At 37.4% G+C, this 26,652-nt stretch overlaps 1 protein-coding gene and 1 pseudogene across 1 annotated transcript; one reads left to right on the top strand and one right to left on the bottom strand.

Annotated features, from left to right (window-relative positions):
- Positions 1-464: 464 nt before the first annotated feature.
- LOC149000166 (hydroquinone glucosyltransferase pseudogene) lies at positions 465-2,419 on the bottom strand (annotated as a pseudogene).
- A 7,618-nt stretch (positions 2,420-10,037) lies between these two features.
- On the top strand, positions 10,038-26,304 carry LOC149000167 (26S proteasome non-ATPase regulatory subunit 13 homolog B-like). Its single transcript, XM_089140445.1, has 6 exons — positions 10,038-10,319; positions 13,206-13,652; positions 19,389-19,469; positions 22,460-22,656; positions 22,783-22,882; positions 25,699-26,304. The coding sequence occupies exons 1-6, from the start codon at positions 10,170-10,172 to the stop codon at positions 25,882-25,884; spliced, it is 1,161 nt and encodes a 386-aa protein (XP_088996571.1). The 5' UTR covers positions 10,038-10,169; the 3' UTR covers positions 25,885-26,304.
- The last annotated feature ends 348 nt before the right edge of the window (positions 26,305-26,652 follow it).

Consider the following 26,652-nt stretch of genomic DNA (forward strand, 5'->3'; position numbering starts at 1 on the left):
ACTTGATACCTGTGGCGAGGTATTTAAAGGGTGGATGGACTTCATGAGGATGGAATCCCACCTTTATCCTTCTTTTAGACTTGTCTTGAAAATTTGATGCAGCAATATTTTAGCTTTACTGTTTGACTTCTTTCATGCTAATTACCTAATTAACATTGGAAAATATTTTAAGTGATATTTGCCCTCTAATGAGTAAGAATATTTTAAGTGATTAGTATAAACTATAGTTAATTTGAATCCATAGTCTGCATTTTTCAATAGGGTGCCTTAGGATATATGGACATCTACATGCATCAATGGTGTTAGATTGACACTAATGGTTAAGCGCGTCATTGTGGAGAAGCCATAAATTCAAAAGTTTGCTAGATTAAAAAGGGGAAAAAACATCTATGTTCAGATGAGTATATCTCTTTGTCTTTATTATTTTAAAAGAAAAAAAGATAGTATCTGAAAATGCTAGAGTAAACCACACTTCTATACAAATAAAAATCTTCAATATTACATTTTTATTTTAAAATCGTCATCATAGCTTACTATATGAAGAAAAAAAAGGAAGGGAAAACAAAAATATCAATGCATCAAGATTGGACTGCATAAGAAAACATCAATTGAGATAAGATTTCTGCCGTTAATGGGTGTTTCATGCGATCATGTATAAAGTGGAAAAACTAAGTTCCTCGATAGTTTTTTTTTTTCACGGAATGAAATTATTTGCAGCTGCAAAGACGTTGGCCATCTATCAGCCAGTAAAGCTGAATATGTCGTGTGAAATTTTTTTTTGATCCTACAATAGTCGAAATGCTTCTCAATTAATACTTACTTTTCAAAGCTGATACAGATGGCTGACGCTCAGATCGCTGCAGGTGATTCTAATCTTCTTCTTTTTTTCAGATTTTATCTTCAATGGTTTTGTTGTTCTTCCATATTTTGGCAACCTCAGAGAGTGCTTCCGTGGAAGACCCATCATTGCTCAGCACCTTGGTTGCTTCATTCTTAAGTTCTCTCATCTTGCTTTGAATTCTCCTTCCTTCTTCACTCTCCATTAAGCTCTTCACCACTTTTGCTATCTCTTCTCTTCCTATTAATCCTTTATCATCTGCTTTAGGCCTTAATGCCACCTTTATATCCTCCACCAACATCACTGCATTCATCTTTTGCTCTGCATAAAGAGGCCAAGCAATCAAGGGCACACCATGTGCTACACTTTCTAGGACTGAGTTCCATCCACAATGACTCAAGAATCCTCCTGTAGAATCATGGCTAAGAACTTGAATCTGAGGAGCCCATGAAGGCACTACTAAGCTCCTCTCTTTGGTCCTCTCCAAGAAGCCCTCAGGCAAGAAGGAAAATGGGTCCTCCATGCTTTGCACAGTGAAAAAGGTAGCATCAGCTGCTCCTCTAGTTGGACTCTTGACAACCCACAAGAACCTATGCCCACTTGACTCCAACCCTAAAGCCAATTCCTTGATTTGTTCCAAGGAGAGAGCTCCACCAGTCCCAAATGACACAAATAGAACTGAGCTTCTTGGTTGATCATCCAACCATCTCAAGCACCCGTTGGCATCCATCACTTCTGATGAATTGGTTTGTATGATCGGTCCAATAGGGTAAATCGGCGGCGCATCAGGCACTCTTCCTTCCTTGAGAGCTTTAATAGCACCTCCTTCCAAACCCATGAAACTATTCAATAGAACACCATCAGCTAATCTGTAACCTTTGGAACATCTAAGAAGCCACTTGTAGGCCTCATTTTTCCTCTCCTGTGCTGGATCAGGAAGATCTCTTCCATGCAGTGGAACACAACCAGGCAGCCTAACCGGTTCAGGCAAGTCCTTATACTCGCAAGAATACATCTCATCGAGCTTCGGCAAATGGAGAAAGAAACTAAAAAAAGCAGTTGTTGATGGGAAGAACATGTAAGATGGAACCTTGAATTCCTTAGCAAGATAAAATGCTTCTGTACCAAAGAGATCAACAACTATGGCAACAAGACGAGTTGTAGAAGTTAAGACATGCAAAGCTTTACGAATTGAAGAGATGGAACGAGACATTGTGAGACAGATTCGAGTTTCGATCTTGACATCACTGGGGAGATCATCAAAGTTAACTGGAGGAAGAGAGATAGAGGTTATGGTCTTAGGAAGGGCATCAAGAACTGCATTTTGAGCTTTGGGTGGAGATCCATCGTTAGGGATGATGAATGTGATTGTGAAATTGTGATGGGCAAGAAGTCTTTTGGCAAAAATGGTTAGAGGGATGAGGTGACCCATTCCTGGAGTTGGTATAATGGCTATGTGGGGAGTTACCTGGGTTTCTTCCATGGCTGATGACTGATGCTGGGTTTGAAGCAGAGAGAGAGCTCACGGATATATATACCAGAAGAGATTGAAGATCTTCACCTCTATTTGTTTCCTTTCCTTTTCTAGTTTCTGGTGGAGAAAGCAAGAATTATGTTTGGCTTGGTTTTCGTTTATTACTAGTTTGGTTTGAATTTAGCATATATGTAAATATGTTTCCATGTGAACTTTAATCAGATATTTATTTACTAATAAATTATTTTGATTTTGCTTCGATGTCAAATAAAAATCATGTATGGTATAATTTTTTGGGTGTCCAGAAAGCCAAACCCAAAAAAATTCATATCATATTCTACATAAGTTGACAAGAATTACGTGTGTAAATCTTCTTATAAAAGAAAAAGAGCAACATCTTTCCATTTATTAAAAAGAGAAATAGACTCATTCGAACCACGAAAGCCGTATTTGTGATGATTTCTTTATTCCTTATAAAATAGTCCAAATGTTCAACAAAATATAAATTTTAGAAATAAAAATAAACATAATTTTCTTAATTTAAAGCTCAATTGGATTAGATACATCACGATTCTTGCTGTCAAACTCTAAAGGTGGGTGATTTTCATGCATAACTATACAAGAAGGGAAAAGCTACATGATTAACCAAGTAACCCTAACTTTTTTTTTCATTATGTTTCCTTTTTTTTATTTTTTTATTCTTTTATCAAACAATCTTGATTCATTCTCATTAATTTATAAATAGAAAGACTCACAGATTTTAAGCTCCTTTCCTTTATATTAACCATATAATACAAAATCATGTCAACCCAAATCTTTTTCTTCTTTTTTTATTTACCCGAACATAAGCCTCTACTTGGCAGTACTTCATTTCTTTTTAGTCGACATACAATTTCATATTTTACGAATCAAAATATAAAATATCTTTTTGTGTTAGTTTCTTAACATCATATTTAATAAGAGTATCAATTCAATATGAAACCGATATTTGAATATCAAATATAATATTAGATAAAGTTATCTTATACCATTACAACACTGAATATTAAATAGTACAATATCATATCATACTATCATACCATTATAGTCTAATATTTGATAGGTAACACGATATGATTCATTCATGTCATTTTGTTCATGTCATTATTATTAAATCATTTTTTTTTTTTTTTATTTTCTTTTTCTTCCACTTGGTAGATTGACCTTTACCTAATTAATAATTCTTCCAAATAAAGCAAGCCTTTGAATTTAGATCTCCACCATCACCTACAAATAAACCAAACTCTATTCTGAGTTGTTATTCACCCAACTAAAGATTTTGATTTGCTTGCCACCAAACTGTGAGCCCTGAAAATAAAGCAAAATCTGCCTTTTGCTTTTCTCTTTTTTGCCTAACTGTGTTAGTTGTCAAGCTTAAGTTTCTAGCTGTAAAAACCTAACAAGAATCTATAAAAGGACACAAAAAATATTCAAGAAGAACCTTCAAGCTAAAGTATTGAATATTCTTCCTTTGTAGGTTGAGTTAGGTTTTTGTTTCTGTTGTTCTTTCTATTCAATCCACCAAATATTGTGGATTGCCATTCAAGATTGGGTCTTTGTATCATAATTCTTAAACAGTTAAACTGTATCCATCCAAAAATAACGAATTGTTTCACCTAACAGATGTCTAGGAGAAATAAATTGCGGCATCCATATCCATTCTTACTCTGTGATCCAACTTCCAAGACGCATAACATTAGAGTTGTTAATTTGATGTAATTAATTGAGAGAAGGGGGGGTTGGGGTGAGAGTCTGGATCAATAATATATGGTGGAGAGGTGTAACGAGAGCATAGTTAGTTCCCTACCCTCGCAGATAGAGAATCTCAACTTAGGTGGAAAGGGGGACTAGCCTCCAACTGAAAGGCAATGTTTAGGCATAGCTTTCGATGTATTTCCTTTTCAAACCTGTGATTAGGGTTGTCGACAATTTGGTGTCTTTTTTTTTTTGGGGGGTGGGGGGTTCAGTGTGGGTTCTTTTGGTTTAGAGTTGAAAGCATAAAACTGAAATACAAACCAGCTTGGTTGATTGGATCATTGTTGAGACCAGTGGCAGCTGTGATCGAATTTTTTCAGCCATTTCAACTTTAAAATTATATTTAAGTATTAGATCTTGTTTCTTTGGCTTAAGGCCCAAATAAACCAATTAACCTTTTTAAATCAGGTTTTAAGAGATTGAGCTTTCTTATTGTTTGGTAAGGCTAGTGATTCTTCTACCCAAAAAAAAAGGTTAGGCTAGTGATTCAGTCCACTTGGCATGGGCTAATTAATGATAGAAAGGTTAGGCTAGTGATTCAGTCCACTTGGTATGGCTAATGGGCGACTAAGAGGTTGGATCAGGTTGTGGAGTTAGAACTTTAGTCTTAGCTAGTTTCTATCACACACTCCTATCTATGTATTGCCCCCATAATGCACTTCCCTTGCTAAATTGCCTTATTTTGGAGAGATTGATCTGAAAGTGCAGCCTACAATTCCCCAAGAGACATACATGGACCTTCATGACTTCTTTAATTTAGATTGTCATCAAATCAGTCACAAAGACTACAAGGAATGGGAAGGACAAAAGGTCAAACTCAAGACTTTCTTGATTTTATTGTCTCTACGTAAGAGGTTGTTACCATTACGCCAGAAATACGTCCACAATAAGCCTTCATCACAAGGGTTCATTTGCCACCCTAAAAAACCACGCCATCCCATTAGAATATTTATTCTATCAGTAAAACTAGGAATTTTATATTCTTTTTTCTTTTCTTTTTTTGGGTAAACCATGCATCATTCAAATAGGGTAGAATAATTAAAATCCGAGTTACATAACTTGGAAATCCAAGTAGCGGAAATGGACCAGTCAATCCTACTCGGTAAGGAGACTGCCTTCCTAGCCAAGAGTCAACGCAGCTGTTAGTCTCTCTTGGTGAATAAGAAAACTTACAATCAATAAACTGAGATGCCAAGAGTTTAATATCCCATACTACGCTCCACATACAGTTGGGAATTTGTGAACCCCCCGAAATGGCCTGTTAGGGTTAGGGTTTAAGCACGAGGTTGCTTAAAGCATTACATCCTGAGTATCTAGTTTGGAATACCCAGACCGCTACTTCCAGCTAGTATTTATAGAATAAATACTGAATTCTATTGTTAATTGGACTCTCCTACTAGGCCCATTACACCGTTAGATCGTAACTAATCTGATGGCTCATATTAGAACATAAGTTGAGTATGACCCAAATACCTCAACAATAAGTTGGGTATAACTTGAGTACCTCAACACAAGTTGGGTATGACTCAAATACCTCAACATGGCCTTCTCCACATACAATTTGGGAATTTGTTGGCAAGAGCTCGCAAATTGCAGACCTCCTCAAATTGTTGCGATGCTTTTTGAATAATCACTGCTAGAGGAGAATGAATCCCTTTAAACATCAAATCATTCCAAGAGAGCCATAAATTCCAATAAATTAAAGCTGCCAGTCTAGCCTTTTTACCTTTCTACTCATCAAGTACTCCCAATTTCATCCAATTTGCTACAAAGGGAAAAAATTCTGTCAAACAGTGTCAAAAAGGTTTTCAGTGATAAATTGGATAAATATATCCAATAAAATCCAATTTTGAGGTCTTTGTGCTTTTTAAATATAAAGTGGGGTGTTAGTGCTTTAAGGCCTCCATTTTGGGGTGCCAGTGCATTTTACTTTAAATATATATGAAGTCTTACAAAATTGTCTACAACGTATTCAAAGTATTTGGAGAAAGGGATCCTTATCGCTCTAAAGGTGGGTATTGATAACTAGTTGGGTAGGTCAAAGGAGATTTGAAAAGTAATGACTCTCTTTTCGTATTGTATTTTGCTTCATTTTTCATATCAAACAATTCCTAACATGTTTGAACTCTTTCAATTAAACACTCGTTTCACTAGATATACAATTTGTTTACAAAAAAAAAAAAAAACTAGATATACAATTTTACTACAAAAGAGGAAGATAGAAGTATAAAAATTCTTCATGCTATTAGAAATTCATAGTCAAGTGTTAATGTAAGCAAATTAAATATTTTAAAAAAACAGAAATAACCTTACAGAAAAAACTCATATTCAACTCGTTTCTTCATTTCCCTTTACAATCTACGATTTCTTTCTCTTCCGATCATAAATCTTCAACAAAGTTTCAGAAACATATGTTATTGATATTGTTTTTAAACTTAGATTGTGAGGGTAATATTGAAAATGGATAAGTAAAAACTAACTGAGAAAGTGAGACTAAGCTACAATTTATTAGCAAAAGTGGGATGAGAAAAATAAACATGTGGGACCCATTTGTCATGGGGTAGGGGAACATAAAAAGAAAGGAAATGATTTTATTGTTCAAATGTAGGACCCGCTCTATTGTTTTCCACACATTTTTTGTAAAATTTCACATATTTAGTGGGATTTTGAAAAATACAAGAGTAATAAAATTAACAAGTCATTTCAACAGACAAATTTTCAAGCTTATCTGCTAACTTTTTCACCCCGGTAAACCTAGTTAGTGAAATCCATGATGTAGCATGCATTTCTTGCTCCTCTATGCATTAAGTGAGAGAAATGAACCATTTACGGACTTCTGAATTGGTTACAAGTCACACTATAAGTTCATTTTAATACATCCCCAAAGACGGAAAAAAGCAAAAAAAAGAAATACGAACCCTCAATTCAAAATAACAATAAAAAAATAAGATAATAATAATTTTACACGATGCTTGATTCAGTTTTAGATTATTACCAAAGCAAAAGGAATAGACAAGTAGGGGTGTAAACAAACCGGATTCGGATCGGATAGTGGTATATCCATATCTACATTATATTCGGACGAATTCAAGTAATATCCTATCGGTTTTCGGACGGATTCTGTCGGATTCGGATGATAATCGGATAGTTATTTTCTTGAGTAGATTCGTTTAAATGGGCATGAATATAGATTGAATACAAATTTTCGACTACCTATATACATCTTTACATTTTTATTTATGAGAGCTAGGTTTCAAATTTAAGAATTTAATAACTTTGATAGCTATTTCAGTAGAAAATTCAGAAAAATAGTCACATATCATAGGTAGAATTTATAAAAATAAGAACAATAAATCTAAATAAGTAACTTAATCAGATAATTTTAAAGCGAATTTCGGTTATCATATCCGCATCCTATTAATAATGGACGGATTCAAATACCCCTAAACAGATGCGGATGCGAATTTGAAAGCGAATTCCGATTATCCATTTACACCCGTTTAAACAAGACATCAGTTGGGTTTAAAACAAAAAAATCTTTCTACGAAAAAGATTTGTGTCTTATTTTTAATTTTTTGTCCAAAAGCCACTCATTTGTTTTTAGTTTTCATGGATGGCACGTGATTACATCTGTAGAGAGCCCATAAGAGGGACGGGCTGGGCCAGAGGTTTTTTAAGCCCAAGCCCAACCTCAAATGCTCTAACCCTATTCTCGTCCTGATCTTTATTTCGGATATAAGATTCTTTTCCCTGGCCCTGAATCTTGACGGGTCAAGCAAATCCAATTCTGCCCTAATTTTCTCTGATTGGGTAGAGATGGACAGGTTGGCCCTCTCTCTATCCCTGATGGTCCTAACTCGTCTTTGATTGATTTTATTCTTGTCCTTGGCCCTATTTTTATCCATAATTAGTATTATCCTAGGCCTAGTCCCTATCCTTGTCTGTAATTGGAATTCAAATCCTCAGCATCACTCGTTTGTATTGGTCATCCAACGACTGTTACGAATGCGCGCCACGAATCACTTTAGAGATCCTGGCTGTTGGTTGATTACCACTATGTTTTCTGTAAACCGTGTAAAATGAACCAATTCTAAGTCCAAATTGGGTTATCAACCAAACAACTAGTTCGCTCCCATCTAGGGTTTTCACATTTTTATTTTAGTATATGAGGTTCATCCGGCCAAATTACGTGCCCCTCAATTACATCCTCAGGAAGGAGCTTTCTCGTCCACAAGGGTCGAACCCATAACCTATTCACTGAGAAGTATGGATCTTATCACTTTACCAACCTTGCATTGAGTCACCAATGGGTGGAGGGTCTAGCTATTTGGTTGGATAAGTTGGTTTGGACTTAGAACCGAGTTCATTTTACATATAAGGCACAGTGGTAATCAACCAACGGCTAGGATCTTTAAATTGACATGTGGTACAAATCCTTAAAGTGACATGTAGTGGCCACTGAATGGTTGCTTACATGCTAAGCCTCAATAGAGGAGTAGATTGGTATTTTACCATTTATGATAATCTACTCTATAAAGACACCTATGAGGGTGTTTTGGGATGCTCTTATTTGAATGAAGTGCAAAAATTATATATAGTCTTGGTGTTTGAAATCAATTACATCTATTATTTCTGAAAAAAATTAATGACATATGGTTTTCGACTGTTAAAATGGAAAGCTATAAATAGACAATTCTACAATAAAGGTATTTGTAATTAATTTTTTTTCCAAGAATAGTAGATTTAATTAATTGCAAACATAATGGTTTATGTATAATTTTTCTTGAATTAAATTATTTTTTGGTTTTAAAAAAAGGGGAAAAAAATCTATCTTTGGCATAGAAATTTATTAAGATCATTCTATTTCTTTGTAGATGTATGACATGTATCCCAACATCAAATTAAATGGTTGAAATCTTTTTATAAGTCACATTAAAGAGTTATGATTAAATTAAAAGAAAAAAAATGATGTCACTTGTAAATGGACCTCAAACTTTTGATGTGATATTGGGACATATGTCACACATCTATATAATAGAAATGGACTAAATATTGGTCCCCTTTGACCTTGCCCAAATTTATTATTTATTTGGTAAAGCCTTGCCCGAATCTAACAGGTCTATTATTAAGGGTATCAATCTGTATGGTATCAACTTTGAATACTAAAAATCATAACTGTACCGTACCGAATTTACACAATACGATACGGTTTCGGTATTTGCAGAAACGGTTTCGGTATGGTTTAGGTATTAAATCGATACGAAAAAACAATTTAAACACGATATCTAATGTGATATACTTTTGGTATGAACAAACCCATGCTACTTTTGTTATTAGTTCATTAAGATCTTAATGAAATTGCGACCAAACAATTGATAGAATTTGATATTAACAAAGACAAAGAAAGTAAATCTAATTAATAGAGACAAAAACAAGTAAATCTAAGAAGATAAGCGAAGGACGAAACGAAAAACTGAAGCAGAGAATTATGGATAGGATAAAGATAAAATGTTTTCATTGTAAAATTACATTTATATCTCTTAATTTGGTACGATACCAATTCGGTACGGTTTCAATATATATGACGGTACGAGTACTTAAAATCAGAATCGTACCAAAGAAATTCAATTTCGGTACGTACCATACCAATTTTGAACGGTGGGATAAGATGCGGTTTTAGACGGTGCAATTCGGTACGATTAAATGATTTCGATACGCAATTGACACCCTTATCTATTATGCATGATTGGACAATTTGCTCTCCACGTACGTGGAGGATCCGATCTCTTTCGAAAACCCGCACTTGCACCGTTGGTTTTACAGCCTTACCTAGGGTCGGACTTGGGACTTGGGCGGCTTTTGATAAAGCCGGCCAAAGTATCGTGTCAGTCGAAAATCTCGGAAATATATAAACACGAAATCGCTGATGCGGCCCGTCTTGTTTCTTGTTACAAAAGAAAAGGAGAAAGGAGAAGTTGAGGGTTCTGGGCACGCTTTCTCTGTAAATTCCTAATCGTTCTCTTTCTCCCTTGGAAGAGTCTGATTTCGGCACAGTCAATTCTCATGGCTGCTCTCCAGTATCTCGAATCCCAGCGTGACGCTCACCCAGAGCTCGCCGATTGGTTCAATACATTGGCAGATTTGTATCAAAGGAAGCTTTGGCACCAACTCACTCTCAAGCTTGAGCAGTTCGTTGCCCTAACTGTATTTCAGGTGAGTTTAATTTAGTGCTCAGCTGTTGGAATATAACTTGTGATTCATGGCTGATTTCTTGTCTTCTGTCTTTGTTTCTCACTTCGTTTCTTGGATGAGTTGATTCGTTTTGTGTTGTTTGTCGTGGAGTTTGAGCTGTGAGATTGAGATCTTGAACAATTGGGGGTTAGGTTTGATTAATACTGATTTTCCCCCCTCTCTATTGCCACGGAAAGTTTGTTTTATTGCTTACTCGATCCTGCTGTTGTTTGCTGTCAGATACTATGTTCTTATCTTCTTGTTGTTGGAGAATTTCAGCTCCTGTTTGCTCTGTATCTTCCATTATTTTCATTTTCTAGTGAAAACGCTCAGGCCGTTTACACTTTCTTTTTCCGTCTATGCGGCTGTATCTTATTCTAGTCATTGTTGCTTGGTCAAGTGGACCATTTTGGATGCATCTTTTACATTTTACGGAATGTGGTGGTTGTCTACATGAGTTTTTACACTGTGCACCCTTTTCTTCGTCATCTTGGTATCGAAGTAATAATGCGTTATGCATATAAAACAGATAAAACTTCAACTGTAAATATACTGTTATTGGGGCTTATCCAGAGTTCATAATGTAAGACGAGGTCCGATGGTGTAACTGTCAAGGTTGCTCCACTGTGACCAAGTTCTTATGGTTCAAGTCTGGAAACAGTCAAAATAGGATTTAGGCAGCATACATTGTGATTCTCCCTGCACCTCATGGTGGGGGGAGTGTCATGTAGTGGGTCTTCACTGAATTGATAATCATTTTATGGTTTTGTTTTGTGTCTGCTGCTGTAGTGCATATCCCATTGCAGCTGGTCCATCAAGTGGCTGCAAGAGTAGTTGTTCTGTGGATCTAGTTATTTGGCCACCTTTGTCAACCAATCGAGTGATTTAACCAGAAAGGCAACCCTAGAGAAGCCCCCACTAGTCGGAACAGGGGCTAGGGATGCTGCCCAAAACACTACAGCCCAAGGAGGAAGCCATACCTGGACAGGGGTATTTTGGTCACTTAGGGTCATCTAGGCAACCCCAATCTGACCTGGTTTGATTCAGAGTCCTGTGAGGAGTTTAGATCTACTTCTGTTTTGAATTTGAATCCCTTGATGTTAACTTTAAATAGAGCCCTAGTCCTTTTAGGAGTTAAAACCCTATAGCCACAGGGTGTTTTAGCCCTAAAACAGCTGCTGTCCATCTGTGAACTACCCTAGGGACCCCTAATTGCGGGGGTTAAGGACCCTAATCTACTGCTGAACACAAACTGAGTGTCCTGTAATTCGGCCCTTGATTTGGGGGTTAGAGGGCCAACCCCAGAAAACCCCCACTAGCTGAAACAGGGCCTAGGGATGCTGCCCAGCACCCTACGGCCAGGAAGAACCCCTAACCTAGGTAGGGGTATTTTGGGTCCCCTAGTCAGACCCAATCGGACCTAGCTTGATTCAGAGTCCTATTAGGAGTTTAGATATTCTTTTATTTTTGAATTTGAGTCCTTGGTTGTTAAGTTACAACAGAGTTATAGTCCCTTTAGGAGTTAGAACTCTATAGCCGGGGGGTGTTTTAGCCCTAAAACAGCTTCTGTCTAACTGTGAACTACCCTAGGGAGCCCTAATTGCAGGGGTTAAGAACCCTAATTTACCACTGAATTCAAATTGAGTGATTTTGTGATTTGGCCTCAATTTTGGGCTTACATCTTCTAGTTTGCAGGATAATTCCTCAGGGGTTATCAGTTTCTTATTCCCGGTACCTATAAATGTCTACTGCTGCATTTGGTATAGGCATTTGTAGAATTGGTTGGACAAAACTGAAGGAGTAGGTTACACCTTATGAAAGAAAAATAGGTATAATAGGAAGAGAGAAAGAAAGAGCTCAAGGCGTCTAGGTGTAATCCAATAACTCTCTTATTGCAAATCCCTACTTGCGTCTCAGAAATAAAAGAAAACCCTCTACAAAGTCTTTCCCCTGATCCTGAAGGAAGGTTTGAGTATCAATTTTCCTTCTAGTGGGGCTAAAATCATGGGCTAGATTGTGGAAGATATTTAAGATATCCAGCAAGCCATGCATATGACTGCCCATGTAATTCTTTATGTATCTATGAGATCGTTTGTGAAATTTTGTTTGCTCTCTTGAAATTGAGTATCTTCTTCTTTTTCCTTAATAGGATTGCGAATTCTGTAATTTACAAATCCATATGATTTGAGTCTCATCTGGTTTCCGAGAATTGTTTTGAAACTGTTTCACCTAACCTTTTCAAGAAAAAGGAAATATGGTTGATCCTTAAGAAAAAGATCATCCGACATTGCTGCAGGGTATTTTTCTTCCTCTTTGTGTAGAGGCTTTTCATTTGCTTGCTGAGAAAAGTGTGAGGCAATGCTCCAAATTCAAGGAATCTACGATTCCATTTTCTTTTAAAATTTTTGGGAACATGCATTATTTTCAGGTTGACTGGTTCATTGTACTTTAAAGTTTTAATATATTCTGGGATTCTTTATGTCATGAGCCTGATGATAAATGGTGTCGTACCCCTGCATACCATAAAAACTGGAGCATGATAGCTTACAATATAAGTATGGATGGGTTCCAGCTAATTCACCTTGGTTGTCATGTTGTCATTTGTCAATTTTAATTATTTCCATGATTACATCTAATCATCCATAATATAAGTTCTACATGCCTGCATCTATTGAAGAAATTAAAATGTGAACATGATGTCCTTGTTTTTATCCTCTCTTCTGCATATGTTCACTCTTGTCCTTGTCCTTGCTTTGTATAAGTTCCCTCGTAAGTTTGCATTTTACATTTCATGTACTCAGTTGCCTCTGTGTTTAAATTAGATGATGTGCTAAAAGTATTGTTGTGTCCCTTTCATTTTCCTTTCAGGCGGGTGATGCTCTGATACAATTGTATCATAATTTTATCACCGATTTCGAGACAAAGATCAATCTTCTCAAGCTTGCACATTTTGCTGTCATAGTTTCACGGCAATATGCAGAGAAAGAAGCTGCCATTGGTTATCTTGAAGGTGTGATTGAAAAGCTTCAAGTTACTAGGGATTTGCGTATAGAGGAGCCAATTCTTTATGTCAAGATGCAGATAGCTGCATTCAAGCTTGAGCAAGGAGATCAGAAAGAGTGCAAGAAACTATTGGAATATGGGAAAACTACCCTTGATAGCATGACTGATATTGATCCATCAGTATCTGCAAGCTTTTACTGGGTTTCTTCACAGTACCACAAATCTCGTCAAGAATTTGCAGAGTTTTACAAAAGTGCTCTTCTCTATCTGGCGTACACATCAGTGGAGTCACTGTCAGAACCATTCAAGCTGGTAAGTTTTCCTTTACAGAGTTTTGATAGGCCAGGAGTATTAAATATGGTGGAACTCATGACTTGCCTCCCATCTCTTTTAAGGAAGGGTAAAGATATTGGCGCTACCCAGGTTTCGACCAGCCAGACACCCAAATTTGGTTGAAATTGGTCAAAACGTGGTGAAAACCTTTTTTTTTTTTTGGGTTAATCAAAGCTCTCCTGTTATGGGCTGGTCAGAAGGGGTCAAAACTGAGCCGATTGAAATTGGTCAAAATGGTCAAAGCCTTGTGTTTGTTGAAATTATTGGAGTTCATGAAATATTGTTGACAGCTGGTATTTGTTAGACTCTAAGGTTTTGTTTCTGTTACCTGCAAAATTGAGATGTCTTGGTCAAAACCAGCAGTGTCAACCAAGATTTGTTTCCATGTTTAAAAGAACATATGTGAGACATCAGCTGAGAAATTGAAGTTGCCTAATGAACATGTTTCGATCAATTGGGTAGCTTCTACATTTTGCAAATCCCATGCTAGTTCTTACATTCAGAAGAAATAGGTAACTAGTATAATCATGTTTTAGATGAAATATGAGATTTATGGAGGCGAGGAACTAGCGTGAATCATGATGCAAGACTCAATTTTCCTACTTTGTGTTTTAGAGCAGAAGTTAAAAGAATAAGCCATGAGCAACTAATCTTGAACAGGGCATGTCAGAACAGTTTATTTTTCATGTTGCCACCCATTGGACTTGTGTGTTCTTAGATCAGAACCTCCGTAGTTAGCCTGTAATTTGGAGTTAAGCTAATGCTATACTTAAAAACTGTCTAGACTTGCTCCAAATAGGTGAAGGACTTGTACAAAAATGAAGCAAATTGTCATCTACGTTCATTGGCTAAAGGAGTGTGTAGAGACCCTTACCGTTCCCCTCCCTCCCCCCCCCCCCCCTCAAAAAAAAAAAAAAAAAAAAAAAAAGTTGGGGGGACATCTGGTTGGTTGACATAGGCTGCTTTTTGTTTTTATTTTTGGGGGGTTGGTGGTGGTTGGGGATGGAGAAAAGATTTTGTTTGACAAGTTGTAGTAGAAGAATTAACAAAAATTGCTAATAGTCAAAAGTTAAAGACATGGCTTAGTTCAGCTCCACATGGGTGTTGACTTCTAGCTGGTATGTTTGCTCTTCTTGGAAGATGATCCAAGGTGGATCCTATATTAAAGTATAACATTGCTGGTTTTGTTGTCATGGGGCCCTCAATTTATGCACCAAATAGTCAGTGAGCCAATGTAAGAAATAATAGCACTAAAAGGAAAACCAGCAGTTGGTACAAAGAGGTCCACAAATCATAGTTGTAACGGCATCTAGGCAAGCAAGGTCTCTCTCTCTCTCTCTCTCTCTCTCTCTCTCTCTCTTTTGGGGGGGGGTGGGTGGGTGGGGGGGGGAGGGGATGAAGGCGACACCAAACGATCTGCCTAGGCTACAAGGTGGCACCTGGACACGTTGGCTCCACCAAAGCACCTCGTGGACACCTAGCAGATGCTTTGACACTGTGCCTTAAACAGCCCATGCTTGGCCAAGTCATAGAAATGAGTTTCAGAAATCTGATGAGAAAACATAAATGAGCCAGCCCAAACCAGTAACAAATCATATTGTCGTCGTTGAAATTCTAAAACCACTTAGAAGAGCAAAATCTTTTCCCTAGACAAACCCCTCGGTACAGATGGGCTGAAACAACGTATCATGTCATTGAGCCATTTCTAAAAGGTCCTTCCAACCGCCCGGGGTAGTCCAAGAGAACAACCAACGCGTTCCCATTTGGTTTGAGTCTCAGGACACACTAATTGGCACCTATATATATCAAGCTTTTGGCTCATCCTGGCACATTACATGGTGAATAATTGGATGATCTACTGGCAAGATTTGGGATGATTGTCATTGGATTTTGTTTTTAAATCTTTGGTGGAGTGGATGATCCTTCATTGTTTGTATTAGCTTGGACTATTCTGTAACATGATCTGCATACTTATATCCCTGTCTAGGAATCAACACTATCCTGCCATGTTTGCTTAATGGATTGTGATATCATCAATCACCAGTTCTCAACCGTCAGTGTGAAGAGTCTCGGAAGCTACTCTGCGACAGAAATGATCTGTACAGCATCTTTTAGTAGAAATGAAGGTTCAACTCAGTGGTTTGAAGAATGATGGGATTTACTTGTAGGGCCTCTAGACTTTTTCACTGTTGTCATTATTGAAAAATATGGCTGTGTTGAAGGGCATCACACTACGAGAACATTGTGTGTTCCTCGAAAGGAAATATCTTACTCTTGGAAAGAAGGAATAGATCAACAGTTGCCACCTAGATTTGGTTCCAGGACCCGTGAATATGACTAAATACGACTCTTCAATGTATGCATGTTCATACCATGAGGACATGATATGTTCATTTAAAGTAAACATCTTACTCTTTGGATAAAAGGAACCGAGTGTTGCCACCTAGATTCCTGTCTGAAATCCATGATTGTGACTAAATATGACTCCAGCAGAGGAATATTCTTACTGGTTACTAGTCAGCTTGTGGACCAAGAACGTATTAAGCACTTCGATCAACCTTGCTAAACCAATAATATTAGCCTCATGGGTGTAATGGCCAAGCAATCCAAGATTAGGAGTGGATCAGCTGGGTTTTGTTAGGCTTGGTTAGGGCTTATGGGAGAGTTTCTTGAATTATGGGGTGTGAGATGACTTCAAGATTGATGTTGAAGATGATCTTATGTGAAAAGACACATTAACCTCATATGAGGTGGTTAAGTGATGTTATAAAGTTATTAGCTTAGGTTTCAGGTTAAAAAGGTAAATTCTTGAAATGGGAGAAAATATGGTATCTCGAATTGGTATACTTGAGGTCAGATGGGTTTAGAATCCAATGAAATTTCAAAATGTGAGGAAGTTCTTGATTTTAGGGTTTGAAAGTAAGGTTTCAAATCCAGAATCCCAGGATTTAGGTTTTTGCTGGTGTCAAGTGAGGTTAGGATCAAAGGTTAGGGCTGTCGGGGGCTATATGATTAAAGTTCGGTTGGATCTCGATGGCGGCTGGTTATGGAGATATGACTTTCTTGGTTTCTGATCCAAGAAAGGATGGAACAAGATAGAAAATTCAAATACAAATTAAAGGGGCTAGAGAAGGATGCTGGCTGCCAGATACCTGGACGGGAGGAGAGCCTTGTCTTGATGTTTTGGAGGTGCTGGAGTGGCTGCGTAAGCTGACTTTTCAGCCAAGAGGAAGGATGTCAGCTTGCTAGAACCTTCTATCAAACACCTTGGAGGTACCTTACCAGGACCGTACACTATTCTAACTCAGAAAAGTAAAGAGAATAGGCAGCCAAGCTGGAAATTTTCATTCAATAATTAAGGGTGAATTGATCAATTTAGAGAAGGATGGCTTTTTTTCTTTCAATTTCAGACTCCCCATTGTGGGCTCCTTTGTTAGAACTTGAATTTCAAGACTGTCCTGACTTGGCTGGGCAGAATTACAAATAGTCCCTTACCAGGTGAAATTTATTTGATTGTGAAAAATCCCAAGTATGGCATACAGTATATTAGTGTAAATTGTAATGCCGTTTGGCAGTAATTCAAGGGTTTTCTGTGTGCCTCCACCTCCTTCTTGATGTATTTCTTGGGAGACATCAACCTGTTTTCCTAGTTTGGTTTAGTTAGATAATAAGTTAACAAACACATTAGATAAGACAAAATTGAAAATGGGAATTAAATAAATAACAGAGAAAGACATGATGTGTGCAATATAAAACAGAGATAGATGGAAGTATACTCGTTCTGGAAAAACAAAATAAGAACAAGTTTCGAAAGACAAGCACAAGTTAAGCAATGTAGGCAACTTGCGTCGTCAAACAATTTTTTCTGTCTGCAGCTATGGTTTCTTCCAAACTTCAAAAGTTTACAGTCCCTTGATGTCTTGGGGTACTGCTCTTCGTATAGTCTTGGGAAAGCTTCCATGCTGTATTAGCTAAGAATGGAACTTTATTTCACTTGAAATTCCAGCGAATTTGATCGAGATATTGGTGGATCCATTCAGAATAAGGGACAAGTGTTTAAAATAATAAAAAAAATCAAGTTTAATCAAGAATTGGAGGTTTTAAATCATTTTTAGGTCTAACAAAGATGTGTACAAAAAATCATCCATGGTAGCTTTAAAAGCATTTAAGAGTCATATGGCAGTGGAAATTCAGAATTAAGGAGTGCTACTTCACATTGGAATCCAAATTGATGATTTCTGGGCATTCGTCAATGTTTACTTCATAACCGAACAAGCTATGCGCCCCTAACCTAACTCGTAGCTGGCTTGGGAAACTGCAAAGTACTAGTCTAGCTAAGACTGCCATAAGCTTCTTGACATCTGCAATAGTGCTTACCTAAAAGGTTTTTGTTGATGTTGCAATTGCATCGACAGACAAGAGCACAACTTCGTTAATGGTTTTCCAAACATTGACCGACTTTTTAATTGTTGACAAAGCCTATTGTGCTATGGACGTGGTATGCTACTCTTCTTTCAGGCTTGGCTTGGTCCAAGTCACTTAATTATTAATTTCCTTAAAAGTCTTTAAAAGTTTAATTAAGCATAGCTCTTAAAAGTTCAATTAAGCATTGCTTCAAATTGGATGATTTTTAAGCTTTGCCATCTAATTATACTCAGAAACCTAAATGGTCAGATAAATTAATTTTCCAATGTGGTCCCATAGGACCAAAATGGAATCTTTTCTGGAATATGATCAGTTTATGCCATTTGGGAAACATGTTTTGGTTCAAGGAATCTGATTATGAAAACCATCATTTTTGAACAATGAAGTTGATTTTAAAGGTCATTGAACCACATTCTGAAGCACATTACAAGGGTGTTCTTGACATCTAACCAAGGTGGTTCCAGACATAGCTAGATTACACAGGAGCTCTGTAAACCAGTCAGGCCTTTGGCTACCACCCTAAAGAAACAATTCATCATTGTTGTGTATCCTTCTGGTTACAAAATGAGGTATCTATGCACACTATGCATCCCAAGCCACACCCACTAATTTGTTCGTCATCAGTAATTGTTCTCTTCTTTCTGGTGAAGTGGCCGATACTGCTAGAAATTATAAATGCACAAAAGAAAAAAAACTGGAATTATTGCCTAGAATGTGTGACTGGTCCCTAACACGTAATTGACAACCAGCTCTGGTCCTTCGGGTTCCTTGTGAATTAGGATCAGAGTGTGCTTTGACACAGTTTACCATATGCTAAGTGGAACGAGTCAACCCAATGTCATTGATTCCTTGAAAGAGATGCTTCCTTCAGGAAGTAACTGTCGGATAACAAGTTGCTATTTGTTTTTATTTTCCAATGAAGAAACCTATATACATACATATACGTATATGCATGCCCAAAGCATTGCTTTAAGCTTTTCAATCCTGTACTTCATGGGCTAGTTGGTGCTAAATTGTCAAATATAGATCATCATTAAATGTGCTTGTAACTAAATGCTGTAAGGCAGTGTATGTCAAATTGAATAAGCACCAACAATATCCTGACATTTGAACTTTCTAACCACATGCTAACTTTTTCCTAGGCAGATAATACATGATACATTTTTCATTATTCTCTTGTATCTTTGGAACCATTTGTACACGATTCTACTTTGCATTTGGTTGAGACTATTCAATATCTGTGGTAACCGTGTATAGAAGTGCTTACTTTTAAGGTTTTTCTTGATTCAGGATTTGGCATTTGATTTGTCCCTGTCAGCATTGCTTGGAGACAATATCTACAACTTTGGGGAGTTGCTAGCTCATCCGATTGTAAGGCAGTCTTATTTAGATGATTTCCACTCCTCTTTTATGATTCTTTTTAAAGCTTAGAATGGATTACGTGGACTTGAATAATTGCCTTCTGTTCTTCTTGGACTTCAATGAATTACGTGGACTTCAATAATTGCCTTCTGTTCTTCTTGGAAAATGATGGAATACTAGTTTGTGCCTGTACTGCAAAATATTATTGGTACTGTTGTTCTTAATTAGACCCAGTACTATTCTCGGTTCTTCTGTAGAGAAAACAGGTATGTTTTGCTCATATATGAACAATATCTGCTCATGCCATGTTTGGAACCAACATAGAAAGAGAAGGTGTAAAAACCAAAGTGAATGCAAGATATTACATTTGAGTTCATTTTGGCTAGGCCCTAAACCAACAACTTGGAAATCTCCGTCCGTTTCAACCGTTATTTAGTTCCAAGTTGGAGGACCGAGATTTAGTTCCATGGTTGGAGGATAACTATACCTGACGACATGAACACTCTAATGGTTGCTAGTTTTTTCCTTTTCTTTCTCCACCATGTTGATCCTCCCTAGAACTCAATATGGTTTTCTAGGACTCTTGGGTGGGTCTATGATTGACTTGTTTGTATTGGTGCATCAGATTAATGTATCTCTTTGTAACATGCCATGTATGATGCATGATGTATGACAGCGGTTATATTTGATGGCTGTTGATTCCTAATGCATACTTAAGATTTTTTTGTATGAATAAATAATTAAATTATCTAAAGAGGAGCAAACAAAAGCGGTCTTTAAGAGGAAGACTGAAAAGAAGAGTTAAGACCCCAAGAGACAACAATAAACCTGTTCCTTGGGGAATCATCAATCAGGGGATGGGAAGAATCTACAAATCTAGAAGAAACATCAAAGTAGATGCATTCCAATGCATACTTAAGTTGTTTTACTTGTAAGTTTGTGTTCTAGAACTAGACATTTTTGTGGGTTAGCTCATATTAGAGAAGTCAAGCTGTCATTTTGGGCATGATTTTTTTAAGTCTTAGGGTTCCACTATATTTAGATGGCCTATAATAGAGTTGTCTAGAAGCTTCTAAAGTTAAGGTAGTATCTATGTTATATGCATTAGAGATAGTTAGCACTTGTACTGAATATAGCTAAGAATACCTATAGGTAGGTGTAGGGGGAACCCCTACATGTAACACCATTGATTGTATCAAACTGTGGTATTATTGCGTGATCTGGATCATTTTATTTCAGATCCTTTTTAGAAAATTTTAATGCAAAAAGTTAAAAATAAAATATGTTGCTAACCTAGAAAATTAAAAATACATTTCTGTATGGTATTTGTTTCTAAGATGGCTTCAGACGTGATGTGCTACTCAACATAATATTTGCTAATCTGAATTTTCCCACTAATTTGTAGCAAGTATTATTTCTAGTGGTGTCAATGTGGTTGTTTGTGTACAGCTATCAGCCATACCATTACCCTACATGATTAGAATATTGTGGAACTATACAAACCAGCATAATATGAGGGTCACCCTTAAATTCAGAAGGTTATTGGGTTAGGTACTATGCTTTAACGGTAGGTGGGTACCCTTAAACATGGTAGAAGACCTCGCTCTCGAGAGAGATCTCGCCACCTTGAAAAAGAGAGATCTCGACCATCTCGGTGAGATCTCGGTCGAGATATACAATTTTTTGGCGTCAACTCGGTGGCCCATCTCGGTAGGTTTTAGGGTCCCAATTGGGTTGAAACTTGGTATTTAGCTTATTTAAGGCCTTTTGAACACGTTGGTGGCCTTGGATTTGTCAGAAACAACCCTATGTATGATTTTTAAGTCTACCCATAATGTGGAACCGAAATGTAGTAGGATTAGAGAATGCAATGTTATACAACATGTAATATAGAATCTTTAAAGCATATAAATGAAAAGCAAGTATATCAAATGCATCAACTAACTTAAATGTTATCAAAATTCCATCCATATGAGTATCACAATCTCAGTTTTCAAGAATAAAATAATTATACAACCATTAGAAGTTCTATATAAGTCATTAAATCATAAATTCATAAGACAAGTAGAGAATGATTGATCTTCCTTGTTGTAGATGTGCTAAGAATAGTTGCAAGTGAAAATTCAGCCAAAATCCACAAAAAAAAAAAGGCAAAAATTAAGAGTTCCAGCGAGATCCAGGGCGAGATATGGCGAGATATGGCGAGATCTCGAGCGAGATATCCCAATTCGCAGATCTCGACCTCCATCTCGTCTCGCCAATGTGAAAAAACAAGATATTTCGCGAGATCTCCCACCATGCCCTTAAATACTGCAGTGACCCTTATCTGGTAATGGTGTCGGCCTGCTCCGATCTATTTGGTGCAGAATAGGTGTGTACCTGCTCTAATCTGCTTCGATGCCATCAGCTCTCATTTCTCTCTTTGTACTATCCTGTGAATAACCAGAAAAGATCACATGTATGCTGCTCTTTCCACTCTTTCTTTTACTTGTTTTCTTCCACCTTGGTCCTAGTTGCAAATATTTTAAGGTTTTTTGGTGGTTGGGATACTGAGGGAAAGGGGAAGCACACTAAAGAGAGTGAAGGATGTTAAAAAGTTTTTGTTGACCGAAGCTGTTCCATTTGATTCGTGTGCAGATTGTTCCAGTGTTTAAAATCATTGGTTGAATAATGGAAAGTTTTCTGTTCTATTAGTTATGGTGGACACTCAAAACCATTGCATCATATTCCTAGACATTAGATGTCACCAAGTAGGAAAACCTCTGAAACTGGTACATCTTTCACTATATTTTTTTTTGCTTCACCATTGTTTGTCTGACCTAACTCCATCTGAAGAGAAGTACTGAGACCAGTCTATATTTTGGCTACTTCAAGAAAATTTCCTTCTCTGCTTTTCCTTCAACTTTAATCCTCTCTTAGTGTTTCATGCTTCTTAGCTATTGTTGTTCCTCTTACTGAGAGTTCTCCAAGTTTTAAACTATTTCGAAACATTGTTGCAGATAAATTGCCTACTAGGCACAAAAGTGGAATGGCTCTACTATATTCTCCAGGCATTCAACTCTGGTGATTTAGTTCGCTATCAAGAACTCTGTCATGTTCATAAAGCTGCTCTGAATGCTCAGCCAGCATTAGTAGAGAATGAGAGGAAGCTACTGGAAAAGATCAACATTCTTTGCTTGATGGAAATAATATTCAGGTCAGCATCAGTTGAAAGTAGAGCTTATGAGTTGAACAGTCCAGAGTTGATTATTGGATTTCCCCCCCCTTTCTGATATTGTATTAACTAGTGCTGTTTATGGTGGAATTTGATTATTTGCTACAGTCGTCCATCAGAAGACCGAACTATTCCACTGAGTGTCATTGCAGAGCGCACAAAACTCTCTGTAGAGGATGTTGAGTATCTTCTCATGAAGAGCCTCTCTGTAAGTCAATTCTACTTTAAGTTACTGATTGAAAGGCAGCTGTATGGACTCCATTCTTAGTGCACCCTTCATTTGCCACCTTCAATACATGCCTTTCCCTTGTTGACATCATAAAGGGAAAAATAGAGCTGTAGAGGCGCAAAGTTGATGTACAAATTCACATACCTCTGGTTTTTATTCACTTGAAGTATAACCGTACCCATTGCTGGGTTAATTTTATATATATGCTATCTTGAGGTGGTGTATGGGTAGGCTGTCAATAGTTTTGGCAAATTAGTGAGTGAGAATCTGTGTAAACCCATAAGAAATTACTTCTAGGTTGCAGCGGAAACAAAGTAGAGAATCGAAAAAAAAAGAAAGGGGGGGGTATCGTTATTACTTGGGTGAGGGATAGGCACAGTGACCATATGAATAATCTAGCAGATGGTACCTGTGGGGGGCATGCAATAAGTCTTAAGATGAGAGAGTACTTTTTTTTTTGGGTCAACAATGAGAGAGTACATTAATGATAATACCGGTAGTGTAACCCTTTTTTTCTTCTTTTCCCCCCCTATTTTTAAGTTCTTGGGAGTAGGCTTTCTAATTGGGCCAACCAGAAAGGAGTAACTGGTTGGTTCACGCTGCAGGTCACATGGGACTGGGAGACAGGGCATTAGCGGTATACTACTAGTGTGCCCAATCTTTTCCCTTACAATTAGTTAGTTCTCAAAAGCAGGGTTTCTACTTGGCCCTACCAGAAAGGAGTTACTCATTGGCATGCGTATTCTGTCCTGTGGCAAGTCATATGGGACTCAAGATTTGGTTAGATTTGATAGCCCCTCATTCACATGTCAGGTTTCAGCCTAAGTGGAGGCTGCTACATGGCAAAGGAAGTTCTGAATAATTTCTGGGCTACCAGGAGGATGAGACTAATATGACTAATTGAGGTTGGGTGGACATATAGTATGCTATTTCATGACATGGTTACTTTATTGAATTTTGGTCTAAACTATGGTGTGTGCCCAATCCAGACCATTCCTATATATCCAACTTCAGAATGACTACATTCTTCCTTGTGGCGCAACTAGGTGCATCACTATGAATCTTTTTCCTCGTCTTGTTTTCTGACAGATTGGTATGGAATTAAGCTGAATCAATGATGAAAGTGAAAATGGCTTTTTAAAAATGAAATTAAGTTGACATATTAACTGTGACTGATAAAAAAGAAACAAAAAGACATCATCTCATGCACCAGCCAGGATTTCTGGTAGTCATCTATCAGCTGTGGGATCTATCCAATCTGGTACACTCAATGGATAGGTTGATCCATTGCATATTTGATTCTTGTTCCCTGGAGTTGATCCTGATTTGTGTTGTGAAGGTTGATCAGTCTCTTCTATGGATCTCTTGCCCTTGGTCTCCAAAATGTCATGCCATTTGTGGGGGTATTAATGGTGGCGGATTGCAACAAGTAGTGACTATTGATTGGAGGCTTAGAGAAAATCTTTAGGGTGGTCACTCAGTCTGCCGAAAATTCCTAAGGGTTACAAACCATTCAGAACTTGTTACGCCCAGGAACTTGCATAGGTTGGACCAGTATCAGGTGATGGCCTTTCACTTAAAGGGCTAGAATGATTGCTGATACCATGGTGTGGCAACCTTATTGATATAGGACTTCTTCAAAATCGTATGCTTTGCTAATAGCCTTATTAGTCAGAACCTTATTAACCTTCATTAGTCAGAACCTATGGAATGAATGTAGAAGTAAAATTTAATCTAACCCCCCTCTCCCCCCCCCCCAAAAAAAAAAAAAAAAAAATTGTGTATGTATATATATATATAGATAGAGAGAGAGAGAGAGAGAGAGAGAGAGAGAGAGAGAGAGAGAGAGGTAAATGTATCTCCTAATCCTGCCGTTGGAATGGACAAAGGACCTTTCTAGGGTTGGTTGTGCTTCCTGATGGCCTCACTTGGATCAATTGGATGCAGTCAAGGGGAGGAACTACATCCCAGAATCTCGATGCAATCTAGTTAGATCTTCTGAGATATTCGACATAAAGTTAAAAATTTGATGCTGTCTAGAACACACAGCTCAGATGCTAAACTGTGTTACTAAGCTTCCAAACTCATTAGGAGAGTATAGATTGGTAATTTTCAGTTAATCAAGTGTTAAAATTACTTCTGATGTACCTGATTAAAATCCACTTCTTTCCAAATTTGTTGCTTAAGGCTGCTTGGACCGAACTGAGATAAATAGAGAAGATAGAAGATAAGGGGATATGACAATATGTATCACCATGTAGCCTATTCAGGTCTTCACCTCCAGTATGGTAACTGATTCAACAAATCTACCATACTACAAGAACATAAAAGTGCATCAACCAAAATCATGAGCATAAAGGCCCATCATCTTTATTCATGATTTTCATCATCAATTACAAAGGGGGTTGGGGTGCAGGACTCTGGGGCCTCGGTGTCTGCATGGGTCATTCCTGCAATTGGAGTTTGCTTGTGACTTGTTGTTAATGTGTGTTTCAATGGTGCTGAGAGAAACTGGCCCTACTGATTGATCATTCTGAGTTTGAACTGGAACTTTAATGTACTTTCAAATTTTTACGTCAAAATTTCACTAAAAATATGATATTCTACATTTTGACACACTGTTCTATGGCGAACACCCTCCCAGTCTGGCAGTCCGCAGCCATGTTGGCATTTTTACTTTGAAATTTTCTTGAATCTTGATCTTTGGTTTGGTTTATTTTTATGAGTACTTGAAATATAGTGATGAAGATTGTTCCTGTTCTCCCTATTGAACTTTTGAAGAAATCTGTTTACAGGTTCGTCTTATTGAGGGGATAATCGATCAAGTTGATGGAACAGTTCATGTTTCATGGGTTCAACCAAGAGTTTTGGGAATTCCACAGATCAAATCATTGCGTGACCGCCTTGACAATTGGTTGGAGAAAGTACACACTGCATTAGTTTCAGTCGAAGCAGAAACACCCGATCTAGTTGCATCTTGATTCTATGCTCTTAGTGATCCATGTTTTCTTTGCTCTTTCAATCTGTGACCTCTGAATAACTTTCAAAAAGGAGGAATGCTTGCTTACTCAGGGATAGTGATACTTACTGTCGGCATCAATGTTTTTGCCTAATCTTTCTTAATTGTTTTTCAGGAAGAGGCAACCTTGTACTTGCATTGTTCTTTAATCTTTTTCGTTCGTCAAAATTTTTTTGGATCTACGACAGCTTTTGGAATATGAGTTTTAAGTAGGGCGTTTAGAAATTGCTGGTTTACTCAAATGCTAGTTCTACAGCTTTATCTGACAAATTATCTCGTTATTGATCTCATGTACCATTCTATAGGAGATTTTCTCATTGAACCTGATGTTGTCAACCTGTTGATATCAGCTGTTCATGTGAGTTCCTTCTGCTGTCCCAAGGCCATGAGTATATAGGTTTTGCATATGTTTTACTGTACTGAGATCAAGTTGAGGATCCGTGAAAGATTTGGATTGGTTATATCCAATCATTGCCTCACTGAGGTATTTTAGGTTCTGGTGGTGTTTTGCTTATGTGAGGTAAGGGGTTTGCGTGAGTAGAACAACAATTGCTAAGTCTATAATTCACAACAGACGTTCTTGTAGCTGGTAGCATGGAAGGCTTATATGTCACCCAAATTGCTTCAGTTAATGCGTATAACGGTCAAGCAAAGTTTTCGACCTGCGGGTCCAAAATTTGGGTTGAGATTGAAATGTGGACCAAGATTTCGATCTGACGGACTAAGATGT

This window comes from Hakea prostrata, chromosome 11 (genome assembly GCF_041222555.1).
Source record: "Hakea prostrata isolate BN-2017 chromosome 11, UWA_Hpros_2, whole genome shotgun sequence".
Lineage (NCBI taxonomy): Eukaryota > Viridiplantae > Streptophyta > Magnoliopsida > Proteales > Proteaceae > Hakea > Hakea prostrata.